The 21,148-nt window shown below is 48.9% G+C and overlaps 1 protein-coding gene and 1 non-coding gene across 2 annotated transcripts in view; one reads left to right on the forward strand and one right to left on the reverse strand.

The window, feature by feature from the left end:
- Kif19b (kinesin family member 19B) overlaps positions 1 to 21,148 on the reverse strand; it is a 52,090-nt gene that overhangs the window by 23,613 nt on the left and 7,329 nt on the right. The window contains exons 3-10 of the mRNA XM_006248973.4: positions 16,194 to 16,304; positions 11,907 to 11,994; positions 10,764 to 10,900; positions 9,911 to 10,036; positions 7,257 to 7,451; positions 5,176 to 5,328; positions 4,420 to 4,542; positions 1,784 to 1,934 (exon numbers count right to left, since the gene is read on the reverse strand). Of these exons, the coding sequence (XP_006249035.1) occupies positions 1,784 to 1,934; positions 4,420 to 4,542; positions 5,176 to 5,328; positions 7,257 to 7,451; positions 9,911 to 10,036; positions 10,764 to 10,900; positions 11,907 to 11,994; positions 16,194 to 16,304 (1,084 nt within the window). The remainder of the gene's footprint in view (positions 1 to 1,783; positions 1,935 to 4,419; positions 4,543 to 5,175; positions 5,329 to 7,256; positions 7,452 to 9,910; positions 10,037 to 10,763; positions 10,901 to 11,906; positions 11,995 to 16,193; positions 16,305 to 21,148) is intronic.
- On the forward strand, positions 2,211 to 2,316 carry LOC120096093 (U6 spliceosomal RNA). The gene has a single exon (XR_005492126.1). It is a non-coding gene; the product is annotated as a U6 spliceosomal RNA (small nuclear RNA).

Below are 21,148 nucleotides of genomic sequence, written 5' to 3' on the forward strand. Positions count from 1 at the left end.
AACCTGAGTTCAGTTCCCAGAAGCCACATGGTGGAAGGAATGAACTGATTCCTGAACTTGTCCTACACACACACACACACACACACACACACACACGTAATGACTAAAATGAAAATGGAGCTAATTCCTCTGCTTGCTTATTTTTATTCTTTTCTTTTCTTTTTTTCGGAGCTGGGGACTGAACCCAGGGCCTTGCGGTTGCTAGGCAAGCGCTCTACCACTGAGCCAAATCCCCAGCCCCGCTTATTTTTATTGATGTTAGAAGTCCTTTATAAATCATGGCAAAACTTATCTTCATAAACCGAAGAACGTGTACGTGGTGTGTGTGCTATGCCTAAGGACTTGACTTTGGTGCCTTTGTCCTTTGGGGGTGGAGGGTTACGGCTGTCTAGTCTGTGTACATGTCGATGTGGGTCTGTGTGTGTGTGTGCATGCAGTCACATGTGCCCATGTTGTGGAGGCCAGAGGTCAATGCTGGTGTCTTTGCTAGTCTCTCCCCAACTTGATTTGAGACAGTGTCTGTCACTGATCCTGCAGCTTAACAGCTGCAGACCAGATGGCTGTCAAGCTCGGGAATCCTCCAGACTTTTCCTTACCCAGAGCTGGGGTTAGAGACACCCAGTGTTTTGTTTTGTTTTGTTTTATGAAGAAACAAGGTTTCTCAGTGTAGCTCTGGCTGTCCTGGAACTCACTCTATAGACCAGGCTCACCCCAAACACACAGAAGTCTGCCTGCCTCTGCCTCTCAAGTGCTAGAATTAAAGTTGTGGCCATGACCGGTTTGCTGTGCCTGGCTTTTATGTGAGGGTTGAGGGTCCTAAGAGGCCCCCATGTCTTTACAGTGACTGGGTCACCTCCCAGCTCCACGTAGAGGTCCCCAGAGTCTGTTTGCAAGTTTTATCTTTTTCCTTTTTTCTTTTTGAGAGAGATAGAGTGTGTGTGTGTGTGTGTGTCAATCCTTCCCGGCTGGTTTCAAGTTCTCTATAACCTGAATTCAGTCCCTAGAACCCACATAAAGCCAGGTATGGTAGTTCCTTTCTATAATCCTAGCGCTGGAACACGGGCGAGGCAAGGATATGTGGATCTCTAAGGCACTCTGGCCAGCCAGCATAGCCCAGGTGCTAAATTCCAAGTCTAGAATGAGACCCTGCCTCAAAAGAGTAGTCTGAGGACAGGAGAGAGGTCTCAATATTTAAGATCTCCAGCTGTTCTTCAGAGGAACCAGGTCTGACTTCCAGCGCTGGCATGGTGGCTCACAACTGCAGTCCTAGGGATCTGTCACCCCCTGCTGGCCTCCTCGGGTATTGCATACATGTGGGGCACAGACATACATGCCGACAGAATAAAATAAATTTAAAAAAAATTAAACTCAATTAAAAAATGAGAGCCAGATGTGGAGGACACACTTTTAATTCCAGCACTCAGAGGGCAGAAGCAGGAGGATGTCTGTGGATTCAAAGCCAGCCTGGTCTGCACAGTGAATTCTGGACCATCCAAGATTACACAGTGAAGCCCTGTCTCAAAAGCAACAAAGAGTTTAGTTTCCATATCTTGTAGCCAAGTAACTGAAGCCAGCTTGAGGATCCTAGGGAAATAAGAACAAAGTCCTTGGCAGGGTCACTCGGTCACCATGAATGTAGATAATCAGAGTAGCCAAGGCCAGGCCCCTGGGCCAAGAGAAGCAATGGGCTCTTGGAACCTGGATGCTGGGCATGGAGCTCTAGGGAGGAGAGGTACTGAACCATGGGGGCCTGCTAGAGTAACAGGCCTGGGCCTGCATTTACCTTGGATATCCAGAACGCTGGGGTCACTTTTCTTCTCCTTATCCTGCTTCTCAATCTTTGATTTGAGGTGCTCGATTTCCCTGCGCAGGTCAGAAATGACATCAGTGTACTGCGCGATGCGGTAGGAGACGTTCAGTAGGTTGCGCTTGACCTGATGGTGAGGACAAGTGCCCAAGGTCAGGCATGGCAAGAGGTGTCCTGAAGGACAGACTTGAGAGATGACATGGTACTTCAAGACTACCAGGGGTCATTAGCTTTGTCAACTGGGAAGAGAGTCTCAAAGAGGGATTATGTACACTGGACTGGGCTATGGGCATGTCTGTGGGGGACTGTCTTAATTAAGTTAATTGATGGTCTCCAGAGTGGGCGGCACCATTCCCTAAGCTGGGGAGGGGTGGTCCTGAACTGTATAAGAATGGAGAAACTGGTGCTCACGTCAGCAGCACATATACTAAAATTGGAACAATCAGAGAAGATTAGCATGGCCCCTGCACAAGGATGACACACAAATTCGTGAAGCGTTCCATATTTTTGAAAAAAAAAAAAGAATGGAGAAACTGAGCTGAGCATAGCAAGCGAGCGAGGATGCATGCATTTATTTCTCTCTTTGCCTTGATTTTCCCACAACAACGGGCTATAACTTGGAATCCTGAGTCAAAATGAGCCCCCTTTTACTCTAAATTGCTTGTATCAGGGTATTGTATCGCAGCAACAGAAATGAAATGAGAACACAGGAATGGGGGATCCAGTGTCCTGGGATGTGTGTGGCCTATGGTGGGGAAGGGGGGAGGTCAGGTCAGACACATGTCAGCGCTATTCATCCTCAGAAAGGGAAGGGTATTCTTTTTTTTTTTTTTTTTTTTTTTTTTTTTGGAGCTGGGGACCGAACCCGGGGCCTTGCGCTTGCTAGGCAAGTGCTCTACCACTGAGCTAAATCCCCAACCCCAGGGAAGGGTATTCTTGACACCTGCTATGGCACAGGGGAGCTTTGAGAACACAAGGATTAGTGCACCCAACCAGACACAAAAGAAATCTCCTGTGTGGTTGGTCTCTACGCAGCCTCCAGAGGAGTCAGATTCTTAGAAGGGAAAAAAAAAAAAAAAAAAAAAAGACCCAAAGTGGTAGAGGCACAGCCTGGTGAGAGGTGGGGAATCGGTATTTAATGGAGGCGGGTTTTGTGTGTGATGAGCAGTGTAAGTTCTACTGGGGAGCAAGGGCACTGATAGGCACACACTATGGTTACACCAAGGCTACTATGCTGCGGACTTGCGGTGGTTAAAATGGAATTTGGGTGGCCCTGGGGATGGCTTGGTGAGTAAAGCTGATTGCCACCAAGCCTGTTGACCCAGAACTGCTGGTGAAGAAGAGCTGACTCCCTCCTGCTGTTCTCTGACTTCCACATGCTTGCTGTGACACGCTTACTTACACATACGTGTATACGCTAAATGAAAAGGAATCAAGGATTTGCTAAGTGGAAAGTTTTGTTCCATGTATATCTTTTTAAAGATGTGTTTATTTATGTATATGTGCACTCTATTTGCGCATATATATATATATATATATATATATATATATATATATATATATATATATGCTGGGAATTAAACTCAGGACCTCTGGATGAACAGCCAGTGCTCTTAGCCACTGAGTCATCTCTCCAGCCCCATTCCATGTATATCTTTGTCTCAGTTAGGGGTTTACTGCTGTGAACAGACACCATGACCAAGGCAAGTCTTAGAAGGACAACATTTCATTGGGGCTGGCTTACAGGTTCAGAGGGTCAGTCCATTATCATCAAGGTGGGAACATGGCAGCATCTAGGCAGGCATGGTGCAGGAGAGAGTTCTGTATCCTCATCTGAAGGCTGCTAGCAGAATAGCGCCTTCCCGGCAGCTAGGATGAGGGTCTTAAAGCTCACACCCACAGAGACACACCTACTCCAACAAGGTCACACCTACTCCAAAAAGGTCACGCCTACTCCAACAAGGTCATGCCTACTCAAACAGGGCCACACCTTCTAATAGTGCCACTCCCTGGGACAAGCATATACAAGCCATCATAATCTTGACATAATAAAAGATTTCAAAATAATTTATCAGTTTTTTTTTTTTGGTTCTTTTTTTCGGAGCTGGGGACCGAACCCAGGGCCTTGCGCTTCCTAGGCAAGCACTCTACCACTGAGCTAAATCCCCAACCCCAATTTATCAGTTTTTTTTTTAAAGAAATATTCCCAGCGGTAACCATTACTCTCACTGATTGTATGTGAGGGAGAGATCCATGATCACATGAGTATACATGTATGTTCTCATGCATATCGAGATCAGAAACCAACTTCTGGTGCCATTCTTCAGGCTCCATCTACCTTGTTTTTACATTTTAATTGGTTCATTAATTAATTAGCCTTGAGGCAGGGTGTCACCATGTATCCCCTGGCTGCCCTGAATCTCCTTAATGAGTTTAGCCTTGAACGCACAGTGATCCACTTGCCTCTGCCTCCACGAGGCCCAGCTCACGCCCTTCTTCTGAGGTTGGGTTTCTCAATGTCTCAGTTGAGCAGCACTCGTGTCAGAGATGCATGTCGCCCGCCACACCTGTCTTTCTTAACGCGTGTGGGAGCACCCTTCCCACTCACTTACCCTTGTTTTGATGTTCTTCGCCCTATAGGCATAGAGCAGTGTGGTTCTTGACTCCTCAAAGCTGGTGCTGGCCGGGCTGATGTGGGCGATCATCACTGTGCGACTGTTGCCTCCCAGGGCATCCTGCTCAGCGAGGACCACAGAATGGGGTTCATGGGAGCCACGTGGCCCCAGTCCTCCCCCCAGCACCACCAGAGATCCTGGAAGGTCAGCTGATACTGGGAACCAGAATGGGGTTAGTGCCTGGGAAGGAGACGCTCAGGATAAAGTGACATCTATTCCAGCTTCCCCCTAATTGCTGTTTTGATGAGAACAGGTTAGACCGAGAGAGCAGATGTGGGGGCATCTGCTCACTGCTTGGTTTATTGCAGCAGCAGCCAGCTTGGCGTAAAGAAAACGTTTTTCACAGGTCACAGCTACCCATGGCGGGATTGGCAGCCTTGGGACATAGTGATCTCCCCGTTATAGGGACATGAGGGGAGGATGGACTGTACTCAAAAGGGTCACGGGGGGGGGGGGTTGGGGATTTAGCTCAGTGGTAGAGCACTTGCCTAGCAAGCGCAAGGCCCTGGGTTTGGTCCCCAGCTCTGAAAAAAAAGAAAAAAAAAAAAAGGGTCACAGGGAGTCTGGCAGTGGCCACATACAGCTTCTACAGACTAATGCCTTCAGGGCCCTGAGCCTCCGTGCTGACAGTTAATTCCTGGAAGATACTGTCGGCTGTGGTAGCCCTTCCCAACTCCCAGTTGGGGGTCTTACCTTCAGCAGGCGTGTGAGCTTGCTGTCACGGAAGTTCACGTATTGAGCACGGCTCCCACCCTTCTCGCTGAGTGCGTTGATGCAGTTGCCCAGGGCCAGCAGCGAGCGGTTGATGTGTGCACCCTCCTTCATCCTCTTGCCCCGGTTCTGAGTCTGAGCAGGGAGAGGCCAGGCTGAGCAGGGACTGAGCTCCTTCCCAGGGAGAGGACTGACATCCAGAGTGGTGGGAAAGGGCCCTGCCCACCCTGAGACTGAGCTCCTAAGTCCTAAGAACCAAGGGAAGACTTCCTGACAGAACAACGCTAGTACAGTGTTAAGCGACCATTCTTGGGGGCTATAGAGCTGATCGAACAACTAGAATAAACAGATCGCACTGCTTATAACAAGTGCGAGTGGGTTTTGTCTAGGAAGTACCTTGCCTCCAACCCTGACACTTACCATATACCCTAGGGGTCGCCCTGACGGCTCTCTCAGAGTCCACAGCCCTGGCACCTGCTCATCCCAATGCCGCCACAAGTATTTCCTCTAATTCACAGGCAGTCACCTGCCTCCGCACATGCCCAGGCTTGTTGGTTGCTGCCCCATGGGATGGAGGCAAGCTCTGGAACATCACCGCCTTCACGGCGAGCCGTGCGCCTGGACACCTGCAGGCAGCTAGCCCCAGTGAGTGCTCAAGGGCAGGAGCTGGTGAAGAATGTGTACAGGAGCCAGCAAACACATCTAAGCCCAGCGTCCACACAGTGGCTCAAAACCATCTGCAATTCTAGTTCCAGAGCACCAGACGGCCTCTTCTGGCTGCCACAGCACAGGCGTGCTACTGGTGCAAGAACACAGATGCAGGTAAAACACCTATATACATGACATAAGTAGAACGGTCTAACGGGCTACGCTGGCTTTAGCAGTTCGTGCTCCAAGGGCAGGCCTGGGCCCAGAGGGATAAGGAAATGAACAAGAGACGTGATTACTAGGCAAACCAGAAGACAGACCACAAGGCAGGGAGAAGGCAGCCAGACCGCCCCCCCCCCCCCGGTTTAAAGTTCAGATTGGATCTAATATTGATGGCTCAATGTAGTTGAGGATGGTCTTGAACTTCTGATTCTCCTGCTTCCGCCTCCGGAGTGCTGGAATCATATACATGCACTACCATTCTTGTTCTATACAGTGTTGAAGGTGGAATCCAAGGCTTTGTGTGTGCTAGGTACGTGTTCTAACCAACTGAGCTATATCCCTAGCTCGTCTCTCCGTTTTCAAATGGAGTCTTGCTATGTCACCTAGGCCAGCCCGAAACTCACGGCCCTCCCACCTCTCGAATGCTGGGACGACAGATGCACGCCACTACACCAGAATCCAAGTAAAGCAAACACAGTACCAAGCTGTAACGTGGCAGTGAAGGGCTATGAGCTATGGAGACTACACACCTCACTGCCTGGTATGTGTACTAGGTGGGGCAGGGGGCAACGTCACTGGGTCTGAAAAGGTCTAAATCAACTCTGTCTATAGCCCAACCCTGTTCTGGGTCCCTGGTCTGAAAGAATACCTGGGCCACAGGGGAGCATCCCAAAAGCATAGCAGCAAAAGCAAGAGACCCACAAGTGGGAAGGGGCCCTAGCAATGCCACCTTTCTGCTATGGTCCCTGGGTACCCACCTACCTGCCCATAGTAGGTTTGTTATCCACAGTCTTGGCTGAGCCCCAAGACTCCTGCCACAGCCTCTGCAGACTCTGAAAGCGCCTGCTGTGTAGGGACCCAGCCTCCCTGCATGGCTGTTTGATTACATATGTCATCTCAACATGTGGGGCTACCCAAGGCCCAGGATGAGCCCATGCAGGAAGTGGGACACCTTCAGTAGGTACAGAATGAGCTCCTGACACAAGAGGAGACCTCTGACGGTGCTGGCTCCCTGCCCTCCTTACTAAATGCTTGCAGGGTTTCCTCAGTGCTCAGCCACCTCTTCTGGGTGCTGAAGCATGGCTGGGCTGAATGAGGACAGACAAGGCCCCACTCAGACTGAGGATGACAGACCCCAAGTGAACGGGGTAGTAACGGCAACTGAAACGGAGTGCGCTTCAGAGAGGCTATACCTGGGCGGCGCGCTCCGAGCCTGCCAGGTCCACCATGAAGAGCCTCCCGAGACGCACCTCCTCTGCCAGGTCTCCGCCTCGACTTCTCTGGTGCACAGTGACCTGCAGCACGGCATGGGAGCGGGACGAAGTCTTGTTGGTAGCTGTGGGCTCCTGTGTGCGCTGCCGGTTGCCTTTGGTGAGCAGCTGCATGATCTGAGGACAGAGGGAGAAGAAGGCAAGTCACAGACCAGAGTAGCCACACGCTTATTCCGGAAAGACCCCCAAAAAAGGGAAGGGAACTCTTGCCCTCCTGCTCCTTTGTCTCTTCTCTCCCCATTCCCCCCCTCCATGTGCTCTACTCTTTTACTCCTCTTCTCGACACCCCCCCCCGCCCCTACTCCCCTCTTAACTCCCCTCCCATCCCCTGAATAAACTCTATTCTATACTAAAAAAAAAAAAAAAAAAAAAAAAAAGGAAGAAAGAAAGAAAGAAAAGGGAAGGGAGGCTCTGGGGTTGGGACTCACAGAACCAATTTTCAATTTTTGGTTAATCAATTAGTGGAATTGAGATTCCCTACCGACGACAGACATGATAAACAAATTACCTATTTCTTTTTTTTTCTTTCTTTCTTCCTTCCTTCCTTCCTTTCTGTCTGTCTGTCTGTCTGTCTGTCTGTCTGTCTGTCTGTCTTTTTAAAGACAAGGTTTGCTTGTGCAGTCCTGCCTGTCCTAGAACTCACTTTTTAGACCAGGCTGCCCTTGAACTCAGAGAATGGCCTGCCTCTGCCTCCTAAATGCTAGGATTAAAGGCATGCGACATACCTATCCCCACCACTTTTAAAGATAAACTCTTACATCATCCAGGCTAACTCAAACTCACTATGTAACTGAGGATGACCTTGAATTTCTGATACTCCTGCTTCCCATTCCTGAATGCGGGGCTTTTAAATGTGTGCCACGAGTCCCAGTTCATGCAGTACTAGGGACTGGAACCCACGGACTTATGCATGCTAGGCAAGCTCCAACTCACCCCTTTCCACAGAGCCTAGAGTAGCCCCTGATCCTTTTTAGGTCCAGCTTCGGGCAGTTGTAAATGCACTGGGGTTAGCAGTGAGCATGAACCCCTCTGCCAGGGGAGCAGCCACAGATCTGGAGCAGCGAGCCTCTGTTGAGCGCCTGCTGTGTAGGGACCCAGGCTGGGATGCACAGTGTGCATGAGGCAGGAGATTGGGAGGCTGACGCTCACTCTCATCCAGGCTACGGCAGTGTTTTTCTGCCATCCTAACATAGAGAGGCTGAGGCAGGAGAATTGCTCTAAGTAAAAGCCCAGCCTGGACTACGCAGTGAATGTCAGGCTGATGTAGGCTACAGTGTGAGATCTTATCACAAACACAAAATCCAGGGCTGGAGAAACAACTCAGCCAGTACAGGGCTGAATGTGGACCCCCAGAATCCATACTGCACAGAGAGGTGTGTGTTTGCAATCCCGGTAGTTCTGGGAACTGAGACAGCTCACAACTATCATAGCCCCAGTTACAGGAGATCCAATGGTCTCTTCTGGCCTCTGTAGGTAGGTCATGCACATGGCACATAGACATACATGCAGGGAAAACACCCATACGCATAAAATAAAAATGTATCTTTTTAAAGAAATTGTCTTCCGACCACCATGTGTGTGCTGATGCATACACACATGCATGCGCGCGCGCGCGCACACACACACACACACACACACACATACACACACACTATAAATAGATAAAAAAATTTAAAAGAGGAAGCTAGACATAGTGGTGTACAGCTTAAATCTCAGCATTAGAGAGGCACAGGCAGGCACAGCTCTGTAACTTTAAAACTAGCCTGGTCTACATACTGAATTCTAGTCTAGACGGGGCTACACAATGAGACCCTGTCTTTAAAAAGGAAGAAAGTAGGGGTTGGGGATTTAGCTCAGTGGTAGAGCACTTGCCTAGCAAGCACAAAGCCCTGGGTTCGATCCCCAGCTCTGAAAAAAAGAAAAGAAAAAAAAAAAAAAGGAAGAAAGTACCTGGTGGCGGTGCACACCTTTAATTCCAGCACTCGGGAGGCAGAGGCAGGTGGATCTCTGAGTTCAAAGCCAGCCTGGTCTACAGAGTGAGTTCCAGGACAGAGAAACCCTTGTCTCAAAACAAAGCCGTGTGATGGCAAACTCCATTAATCCCTCTGGAGGCAGAGGGGAGTTCGAGGCCAGCCTGTTCTAATAGCAAGTTCCAAGCCAGCCAGGACTACATAAAAGGACCCTATCTCAAAAAAAAAAAAAAAAAAAGACAGAAAAGGACAGGGAGAGAGGGAGGGAGGGAGGGGAGGGGGAAGGAGAGGCGAGGGAGGAGACAAGGCTGGGAAGTTTGCTGCCCACCCTTGTAAAGGAACAATCATCAGGTGGGCCAGTGGGTGTAAAGCCAACCAGCTTAGGTGGGCTATGCTTGCCTAGAGACCTGTGCTGAGAAGGAGGCTGAGGGCATCGATAGGTGATGTCTGCCTGGCTCATTAGCAAGGAGGCATAGTTGACTGCAGAGACCTGAGATGTCAGATCACTCCCAGATGCTAATACACAGCTCAGCTTGGACCCACCTGCTGTTCTCTGTTCAGTACACTTGACCAAGGAGGCTTTGTGGGCTGGGCTGGGGCCCTCACCTCTTGAGCATTTGAGGTGGATACTTCTGTGATGCCTGCAATCTGGATGCTGCCTCTAGAGTCCTCCCTTAGCTCCAGAAACCCAGAGGATGGATTCAGGAGGTCCCGGATCACTTCATTATAAATCTGAGCAGAAGAGAAGAGTTAGGGTGAAGTAGCAAAGAATCATAAAGAAAGGGCTGGAGAGATGGCTCAGGGTCAAAGACAGGGGTTTAATTCCTCACCCACATAGTATATTGTAACAATCTGTAACACCATTCCGAAGGACCCAACACCCTCTTCTGGCCTCTGTGGGTATCTGTCATACATACAGTGCACAGACACAAGTGCAGGGCAAAATGCACCCTCACACATACTTTTTTTTTTTTTTGAGACATGGTTTTTCTGTGCAGCCCTGGCCACCCTGGAACTCACCCTGTAGACCAGGCCTTGGGCTCAGAGATCCTCCTGCCTCTGCCTTCTGAGAGTTAGGATTAAAGGCATGCAGCATTATGCCTGGCTTAAATAGTTTAAAAATTATTTTATTAGTATGGGTGTTTTGCCAGCATCTACTTGTGTGCACCATTTGCATGCAGTACCTTCAGAGGTCAGAAGAGGTAGATGCCCTAGAACTGGAGTTACAGCTGGTTGTGAGCTGCCATGTGGGTGCTGGGAATTGAACCTAGGTCCTCTGGAAAAGCAGCCAAAGCTCTTAACTGCTAAGGTATCTCTCCATCTCTCTAAAATATACTTAAAAGAACCAACTGGGAGCCTGAGCTGCCTGAGCTCACACCCTGAAAATAAGTTCTGCACAGGCAATCAGTGTTGTACCCATTCTACAGCTGATACAACTGAGGCAGGAGAGCTGGCTCACCTCCAAGTAAGACATAGACACACTATATTCCATGTTGTCCTGGGTCTCCTCGATGGCCTGAAAGAGGTCCGTGAGGGTCTGCAGATAGATGCCTGGCTCTGCATCCATGCCCAGCATGGTGTGAGTCTTCCCAGCACCTGCGGGAGGGCGGGACTCAAATGTGCTGTGCAATTAGAGGCATGGCACATTGCATGGTTTTGAGGGGTGCTCTCTATAAGGTGATCTCGTGTGTCCATCCCTGTTTGCCTCCAAGGAGAGCTTGGGCTCATCCTTTCTCTTAAGCCTAGCACATCACTGACAGGTGACACACAGACAGGGCTCCTGTCCCCAGCCAAGGAGAAGAGAACTGGCTTCACTCTGTAGACCAGGGATGAGGCAAGCACTTATTTCTCAGCCATATCCCTCCCACCCCCACTTTCCTTTCCTTTCTTCTTTATTTTGAGACAAAGCCTCATTATATAGCCCAGGCTGGTCTAGAACTCGTGAGCTTCCTGCCTTAGTTTCTCAAAGAATTAGGGTGAGAGACAAGCCTGTGCCATGCCACCTGTTTGCAAACACTGATTGAGTTTTACTCACAATCTCTGAAAAGGAGTTCATGGCCGCCCTGAGCAGAAAAACATAGGCGGGGTTGAATCACCCCGATGGCTCTGTGGTCTGAGGCAGCTATTTCATTTCTGGGACTCTTTTTTGTGACTGGGAACCTTTCAGAGCTGTGGGTGACAAAGCCCAGTGAATAGGTCCCTGGTGCCCCTAAGGAGGCTGGGGATGTAGCTCAGTGCTAGAGTGCATGAGGCCTTGAGTTCAATCCCCGGTGCTACCAAAAATATATAAATATATAAATATATAAATGTATGTGTTTGTGGGATGGAATGCAAACAGGTTGGTAGAATGCTTGCCTAGCATACACAAATCCCTGGGCTCCATCTCCATCATGGCACAAACTAGGCATGGCGGCACACACTTAGCATAATCCTGGCACGTGGGAGGTGGAGGCAGAAGGATCAGGAGTTCAAGATCATCCTTGACTACATAGTGAGTTTAAGGCCAGCCTGGGGCACCCGAGACCTTATCTCTAAAAGGGGGCAGGGGACCTCCGCTGACACCTTGCACATACCCTCCCAGAGACAATGCCCAACCCAGTACCTGAGGGGCCATAGGCAAAAACTGTTGCATTGTATCCAGAGATGACGCCTTCCACTAAATGCTGGATGGTCACACGGTATACGGTTTCCTGCAGACGGACAGGAGGACAGATAGTTAGAAGACAGCCCAGTCTGGATCAGGGGACCTGTTGCTTAGTAATGACTCAGGAGACAGAGGCAGTCGGAGCTCTTGTGAGTTCAAAGCCAACTTGGTTACATAGTGAGTTCCTGGTCGGCCAGAGCTACACCAGAGGAACCCTTTCTTGAAAAAAAAAAACAAAAAAACAAAAAAACAAAAAAAAAAAAACAAAAAAAAAAAACAATGAACCAGCAAAACAGAGAAGACAGGGAGCAGCCCTTGGGAGGCAGAGGCAGGGGGATCTCTGAGTGTTTGATCAGGTTGGTCTATACAGCGAGTTCCAGGACAGTGGGGGGCTATAAAGTGAGAGTATACATCATAATTAAACAACAAGAATTTAGGGATTTCCTGAGGGAGGACCTAGCCATTCCCGAGGCTTCTGCAAGAACTGAGAGATTGAGTGTGGGGCTTAGAATCCCACGATATCATCAGGACCTCTTTTCATGGCATGAAGCTGGACAGGGGGCAGAGCCTTGTGAAAACAAGGCCGAAATGCCCAGTAAGGGATGTTCAGCGAGTGAGCTCCGCCCACAGAAGAGTCCAAAGAGAAACACCTGGGGCTGGTGAGCAATGCACAGGCTCGTCTGTCTGGACCACCAGCAGCCCCTTCTGCTGCATCCACTGGGCGCCCAGTCGGGTGCAGCCCTGACCGCCCATGCCTTCCCCAAGCTGGACTGAAAGTCATCAAACCCAACCTGTCTTTTCTCTGTGGCTTCAGACAGGCACAGGCTAGTCTGAATTTGGACTCTTCTGTATGTTATTTGACCTCAGACAAATGCCTCACATGTAGAACAAGGAAGTGTATGGTGTGTGTGTGTGTGTGTGTGTGTGTGTGTGTGTGTGTGTGTGTGTGTGTTTGTAAACAGGGTCCCATGTAGTCCAGGCTAGCCACAACTTGCTATGTAGCTGAGGATGACCTTAAACTCCTTATCCTCTTGCCTCTACTTCCTGATGGCTGGGGTCACATATCCACATCCAACTAGGGGGAAGGAATATTTCTGAACATTTTGTTAAGGATGCCATGAGGCTTGCAAGGGACACTGGAGTCTTGAGTGTGGAACTCAGCATGAAGTAGCTTGCCAATGACGGTCAGTGACCAGGTCCCTCTGGGGAATGACATCATGGCCTCTGCTCAGAGTGCCTGGGAAGCCACTCTGCTTTACAATGATGGCTTGGTCCTGAACAGAGGGTGACAGTGGTACTGTCAAATGTGGCCAGATGGGCCTGGTGGCATAGGCCTTTAATCCCAGCACTTGCGGGGCAGGCAAATCTTTGTGAATTCAAGGCTAGCTGGGTCTACCTATAAAGTTCCAGGACAGACAAGAATGCATAGTAAGACCCTGTCTACAAAAATAAAAATAAAAATAAAAATAAATTAATTAATTAACCAGTGCCCCCAGCACTGTGTTAAGCAGCCTTATTGCAATGCTGTCCCCATTGTAGGAAGCAGCCTAGCATGAGTATAGCATTTGGAGAATGGCCCTGGACACTTAGCTACTTAACTGAGCTGCTGAATTTATTCCCTACCCCTAACATGAATCACCCTTGGGGTCTGGTTTAAGCAGCCAGCATAGAAACATGAGGCTGTGCCGTTTGCCAGGGTCTAGAAGCCCAAGAGGCTCCCACTGACCCTGCTGAAGCTCTGAGGACCATGCTGAATGAAGCCAGTGTCCTAGGGAGAAGGCCCAGCTGGGTGCTGTGAGACCAGAGGGCACAAACGGGGACATGCAGCTCAACTGAACCTCTGCCGACCAGTCCCTTGAGCGTCTCTCACAGAGCCATGGAGTGTGGCATAGAGCAGCATGTCCCGCAGCAGGCAGTAGCTAGGGGGTAGTACACGTGTCTGTGGACAGGCCTCTTAGAAGCAAACGGACTTCTAGGCAGGACGGTGCACATCCACAATGGCACACCTGTAATCAGCCCGTGGGGTGTTAAAGCAGACAGGATGGGAGTTTAAGGCCATTCTAAGCTATAAAGTAAGTTTGTGCCAAACTGGTCTACACAGTAAATTCAAAGCCAGCCTGGGCTACATAATGAAACTCTGTTGGGGAAAAAGAAAGAAGGAAGGAGAGAAAGAGAGAGAGAGAGAGAGAGAGAGAGAGAGAGAGAGAGAGAGAGAGAGAGAAAGAGAGAGAGAGAGGTGAGGAACAGGGTGGCTCAATGGTTAAGAACGTTGGCTGCTCTTACAGAGGATCTGAGTTCAGTACTCAGCACCTACATGGTGACTCACAACTGTCTGTGACTCCAGTTCCAGGGAAGCTGACACCCTTTTCTAGCCTCTGTAAGTACCAGGGCATGAACATAGTACATGTGTATATACACAGGCAAACACTCATACACACAAAACAATTTTAATCTTAAAAAAAAAAAAAAAAGGTCAGGTGCATCTCTGAGTTCTAGGCCAGTCTGGGTGACAGAGTTCCAAGGCGGCCAGTTCTCAGCTGCAGAGAAGCCCGGTCTCAAAAAGTAAATCAGTAAAGGTGAAGAGCACGTGGACAAATCTTGTGGCCTAGCGGTGCACGCCTTTAGTCCCAGCACTTGGGAGGCAGAGGCAGGCAGATCTCTGAGTTTGAGGCCAGCCTGATCTACAGAGTGAGTTCCAAGACAACCAGGCCAACACAGAGAAATCTTGTCTTTAAAAACCTAAATAGGGGGCTGGAGAGATGGCTCAGCGGTTAAGAGCCCCGACTGCTCTTCCAGAGGTCCTGAGTTCAATTCCCAGCAACCACATGGTGGCTCACAACCATCTGTAATGGGATCCGATGCCCTCCTCTGGTGTGTCTGAAGACAGCTACAGTGTACTTATATATAATAAATGAATAAAAAAAAAAAACCCTAAATAGGGTTGGGGATTTAGCTCAGTGGTAGAGCGCTTGCCTAGCAAGCGCAAGGCCCTGGGTTCGGTCCCCAGCTCCGGAAAAAAAAAAAAGAAAAAAGAAAAAAAACCTAAATAAATAAATAAACGAATGAATGAATACATACATACATACACAGACATACATACACACATGCACACATACGTACATACACACATACATATATACATACATACACACATACATACACACATACATATACACATACATATATACATGCATGCATATACACATACATATATACATGCATGCATATACACATACATATATGCATACACACATACATACATATACACATACAGACATACGTACACATGCATACATACACACACATACATACATACACACATACATATACACATATAGACATATGTACACATGCACACATACACACATACATACAGACACACATACATACAGACACATATACATATACACATACATACACACATAATACATATATATACATACACACATACATTTTTAAATCTTAAAGCAAAGATGTGAGAACACTGGTATTGAATACAGGGCAGCTGACCTTCCCTCTCACAGTAGGACAGTCTCATAGTAGGGCAGGAGTGCACGGCTTCCCACCTTGTCCTGTTTTACTTGGATCCAAAGTCTCCCCCAGATGCTGCTAGCCTGGTGCCCTGACATTCCATTTCCAGATCATTTCTTCAAACCCCACCTTCATTGCTACTCCCAATGAGCCCCAGCTCCCCTCTGTGTGGTTAAGTTGCATGTGGTACCACCTTCTGATCTTACAGAGGGTGGCAGTGATATATGTGATGTATGAGAAAGAAGAGACCAATGCCTGGTCCAGACACAGCCCTGGGCCTTGCTGTGTGAGCTCCTTGACACTCCCTGTCTGTGAGATGTACATGCTACGGGCTCCTCTTGCTAGACCCCTGCCTGTTCTCATGACAGCCTCAGCCTAGATGGCCCTCCTTGGAGAGGCCCTTGCTGGCCACCTGTGTTACAATGAGGAGCACATGTGTGCTCAGTTTTCCCCTGTCCTATAGCCCGTGTGTCCCTAAAGCATGTGCAGTGAGGGAACAAGTGAACAACTCAAGAGAAGCCCCCAGAGCAGGCAGCAGGACCCGACGAGCCCTGTGCCCATGGGAAGGCCACATTCACTTGATCCCTGGGATGGGTTTTCTCCCCACAACCTTCTTTGCTTCTCAGGGAGAGTCTGAGGAGGACAGACATGAGACATCCCAGCACCTGGGCCCAGGGTGCTCCTGGAATTCGAGGCAGAGGGGGTGGTAAGCACCTGAGAGGCTTGCTGGTCGAATACGGTGTCAAATATAAAGGTACGTTCCCGGGACCGGTGTGCTCGCAGCGTGTCCTCTGGGTCTTCGCCTGGGTCCATGAGCACAACCACCTGGACACAGTAAGACAAAGGGGTTAGGGGAGGGCCAATCAGACCCTAGCAAGCACCCCAGAACTGTGGCCTTATCCAGAAACAAAGGTCAGGGCCAGAAATGGCTGTAAGTTTGTATGTTCTTTCTCTCTCTCTCCCTCTCTCCACCTCTCTGTGTTCATATGCAGAAGCTAAGGTCAGAATGTCTTTTTTTTTTTTTTTTTTTTTTTTTTGAGCTGAGGACCGAACCCAGGGCCTTGAGCTTGCTAGGCAAGCGCTCTACCACTGAGCTAAATCCCCAACCCCCCCCCCCTTTTTTTTAAGACAGGGTCTTACTCTATAGCTTTAACTGACCTGGAACTCACTCTCTGTAGACCACGCTGGCCTCAAACTCAGAGATCTGCCTGCCTCTGCCTCCTGAGTGCTGGGTTTAAGATGTTTACCACCACTGCCGCCCTGAGATGTCGTTCTCAATCATAACTCCAGTTCCTGAGACAGCCTCTCACTGAGGCTGGAGCTCATGGCTTCCGCTAGCCCTGCTGGCACCTTCCTGTTACTGTTCTCTAGTCTAGAGTTACAGGCTCACATGGCTGCATCTGGCTTTTGTGTGGGCTCTGGGGATCCAACCTCAGGTCCTTATGCCTCCTTAGTGAACACCTTACCCTGTCTCTCACTCACTCACTGGGGGACAGTGTCACCTGATGTCCCTCACCCAAGGCATGACCATACACCCCCTCCCCCAGCCAGTAGGCTCCATACTCACATAAATGGCCTCAGATAACCCCAAGGCAAGGAAAAGCCATCTGCCGTGCTTCAACAGCCCTACCCAGCACACCACAATACCGCTCACACACTCTGCTTCATACTGACAGATGGTCCTATGAACTAATGCTGTCGGAGAAAGCAGGAGGCTGTGGAAACTATAAGGTGCTGGACGGGTTACTTTCTCACAGGACAGGGGAGGTAAAGAGTCTGTCCCAAAGCCTCCACTACATGCTCCACTCTCTGAGAGCCTGGCAGTCCCCAGGGCCCCTCAGTCCCTATAAACATTATTATCAGGCAAGTCTGTTAAGATCCTCGGAGGCAAAGGGATTCAAGGAGTCTGCCCCAGGGACAACAGGGGGCAGGGAAATGGGTAGAGGCCAATTGTAACCTGGCTGATGGAGACATGGGGCTGAGCACAGGAGAGAAACCAAGGAAGTGGAGACAGATCTGGGTGGTTCTAGGGGTCCTGTCACATGACCACTACTTGCCCCTCCTGTGTTCTTAGCTTTGGAAACTGCAGTTCTGAGAGGCTGGGCTCTGGCAGGGCTTCTCCTGGCTTCTGGCCAGCACTTGCTGGTGACATAAGCCGATTCTCTGTGCTTTCTTTCCTCCTGGGGATGCATTGTGCCACAGTGGCCAGGACAGGGCTGAAGGAGAACTTACATGGGTCTTCAGCCGGGATCCTCTGAACAGCAGGGCATGAGATGGATGTTAGAGTTGTGAGTCACTGATGTGCAAGGGTAGGGACGTGCATGCCATAGTAGGAGGGACTTTTGGGAGTTGGGGCCCTCCTACTCTTCTGTGGGAGTTCAGGATTTGAACTCAGATCATCAGGCTTGCCCACAAGCACCTTTCCTTGCAGAGCTATCTTGTTGGCCCCAGAAAAATATTTTTGTCGGTATAATGAACATTAGCGAACATTATCCTTATTTTCAGATTCTTTTTTTCTTCTTTTTTTTCGGAGCTGAGAACCGAACCCAGGGCCTTGTGCTTACTAGGCAAGCGCTCTACCACTAAGCTAAATCCCCAACCCCTTATTTTCAGATTCTATACAAAAGAGACCTTAACCACCGAGAAGAATCTTAGAATGAATAGGTATGAAGTTAAATAAATGTATGTATGCATGTATGCATGCATGTATGCATGCATGCATGTATATATGTATGTATGTAGCTGGGGCACTGAAATGGCTCAGCAGGTAAAGGAGCTGACCATGCAAGTTTGCCGGCCTGAGTGCCATGCCCAGGGCCCATAGGTTGCAGTTTGGGTAAAACGTCCTGCATATGCAGCTATTTGAATACTTGGCCACCCGGTTGGTGCTGCTGTTTGGGAAGAATTAGGAGGAGTGGCCTTGCTGGGGGGCGTGGCCTTGTTGGAGGCATGGCCTTGCTGGAGGTGTGGCCTTCCTGGAGGAAGTATGTCGATTGGGGCTGACCTGGAGGTTTCAAAGCCATGCACCCCAGGCTGGCCTCGAACTCGTGATCCTCCTGCCTCTGCCTCCTTCAGCAAATCCTACCGGCGTGCGCCACCACAATGTACTTATATATAATAAATAAAATAAATCTTCAAAGCCATGCACCCTCGCCAACGTGTTCTCTCTGCTTCCTGCTTGCAGTTCAAGATCCGAGTTCTCAGCTTCCAGCTCCAGTTGCCATGACTCCGCTGTGTCACACGGACTAGTTTTATGTCAACTTGACTCAAGCTAAAGTCATCTAAGAGGAGGGAATCTCAATTGAAGAAAAGAAATGTCTCCACACAATCAGACTATAGGAAAGCCAGTAGGGCATTTCTGTAATTAGTGATTGAGTGAGGAGGGCCCAGTCCACTGTGGGTAGTGCCACCCCCTGGGTTAGTGGCCCTGGGTGCTATAAGAAAGCAGGCTGAGGGGGTTGGGGATTTAGCTCAGTGGTAGAGCACTTGCCTAGCCCTGGGTTCGGTCCTCAGCTCCAAAAAAAAAGAAAAGAAAGAAAGCAGACTGAGCAAAACAGTAAGCAGCACCCTCCATGGCCTCTGCATCAGCTCCTGCCTTCAGCTTCTGCCTCCAGGTTCCTGGCCGACTTGAATTCCTTTCCTGACTTCCTTTAATGATAAATAGTGCTGTGGGAGTGTAAGCAAAATAAGCCCTTTCCTCCCCAACTTGCTTTTGATCATGTTTTATCACAGCAATAGTAACGCTGACCTGACAAACTCTAATCTCTTTGGAATTATAAGGTCAAGTAAACTTTTCCAGTTGCCTTGGTCATGGTGTTTTATCCCAGCAGGTGGAAGGAGAGAACTGAGTCCAAAGAGCTGTCTGTGACATGCAAGCCTGTATCCATCACACACACGTATGCACACGCATAAGCGCACAAACCACCACCACCACCAATAATAATAATAATAATAATAATAATAATAATAATAATAATAATAATAATAATAATGTCTCTCTGCCATCTTGGTGCCTGTGGAGGCCTGCTAGGAACAGGATTTCTAAAAATCCAAGTATTTCTGGAAGGCTGTGGTGCGAAGCTGGTTTTGAAGGCATCCGGAACCAAAGAGAGTATACAGCTCTTCTTCTTTAAAAAAAAAAAAAGATTTATTTATTTATTTAATATCAGTACGCTGTAGCTGTCAGACACACCAGAAGAGGGCATCGGATCTCATTACAGATGGTTGTGAGCCACCAGGTGGTTGCTGGGATTTGAACTCAGGACCTCTGGAAGAGCAGTCAGGGCTCTTAACCACTGAGCCATCTCTCCAGCCCTCATTCATTCATTTTTGAGACAGTGTTTCTCTGTATAACCCTATTATGAAACTCACTCTGTAGACCAGGCTGGCCTCGAACTCAGAGATCTGTCTGCTTCTGCCTCCTGAGTGCTGGGATTAAAGGTGTATGCCATCACTGGTATTTATTCACTTGACTTTTTTTTAAAAACAAGACAGAGAAAAGACAGATGGCTCAGCCATTAAGAACACTAGTTACTCTTGCAAAAGACCTGTATCTGGTCCTCAACATCTGTGTTGGGTGGTTCAAAAGCACTTGTGACTTCAGTTCTAGGGGATTCAATGCCATCTTCTGGGCTCTACGGGCAGCTGGCACGAATGTGATGCACTGACATACGTGCAGGCAAAAAACTCCTACATGTTTGTTTAAAAAGTGTTCAACATCCTTAGCCATGGTAGAAATGCCAATTAAATCTCTTTTAAGATTCCATCTCACCTCTGTCAAAATGGCTACCATGAACAAACATTAATGTCTATTCACAGTTGGTAGGGACACATACTGGTTGGGACATTCTGGAAACCAGTGTGGAGGTTTCTCAAGAAGCTAAAAGCAGGGCTGGAGAGATGGCTCTCAGTGATTGAGAACACTGGCTGCTCTTCCAGATGCCAGAATGTGCAGGGGTCAAAGTGAAGTCCTGAGTAAATTGTCTTGTTGACTTGGGCACTGCTGGATCAAGGACCCCAGCAAGTCTTTGGGAGTGGCAAAGCCTTCCCAGAGTGAAGCTCAGAGTCATTATAAAGCCGTCCCCTGGTCCATGTGTGCAGACTGCCTGTCATAGGCGTCTTCGCTAGATACCTACAGCCTGAAGACTTCTCCCTACACTGTTCCTCCTGCTTCCCTGTTTATTGGAATGCAATGACCCCACCTCCCTGTTCAACTGCATAAAATAAACACACTGAGCCTGAGCTCTGGGACCTGCAAGCTTCTGGATCCAAGAGTTTTTCTGTGTTTGTCTTTTCTTCATCCCCTCAATATCCTAGTCAGGTCGATTCGTGGAGTGTCCACGGATGTGGCAAGAACGGTTTTGGCTTTTGTTTCTCAAGACAGGGTGTCTCTGTGCAGCCCTAGCTGTCTTGGAACTCTGTAGACCAGGCTGGCCTGGAACTTACAGATCTGCCTGCCTTTGCTTCCTAGGTGGGATTAAAGGTCTAGGCCACCATCACCTGCCTTTTTTTTTTTTTTCTTTTAATGTGTAGGCTGCCTTATTCCCTTGAGACAGGGTCTCTCACTAATGTCAGAGTCACCAGCAAGCCACAGCAAACCTGTTCCCTACAACATGTGGATTACAGATGTGTCAATATGGCTGTGCCCCGCTTTTTACATGGGTGCTGGG

Source organism: Rattus norvegicus, chromosome 12, assembly GCF_036323735.1.
Source record: "Rattus norvegicus strain BN/NHsdMcwi chromosome 12, GRCr8, whole genome shotgun sequence".
NCBI classification, from domain to species: Eukaryota; Metazoa; Chordata; class Mammalia; order Rodentia; family Muridae; genus Rattus; species Rattus norvegicus.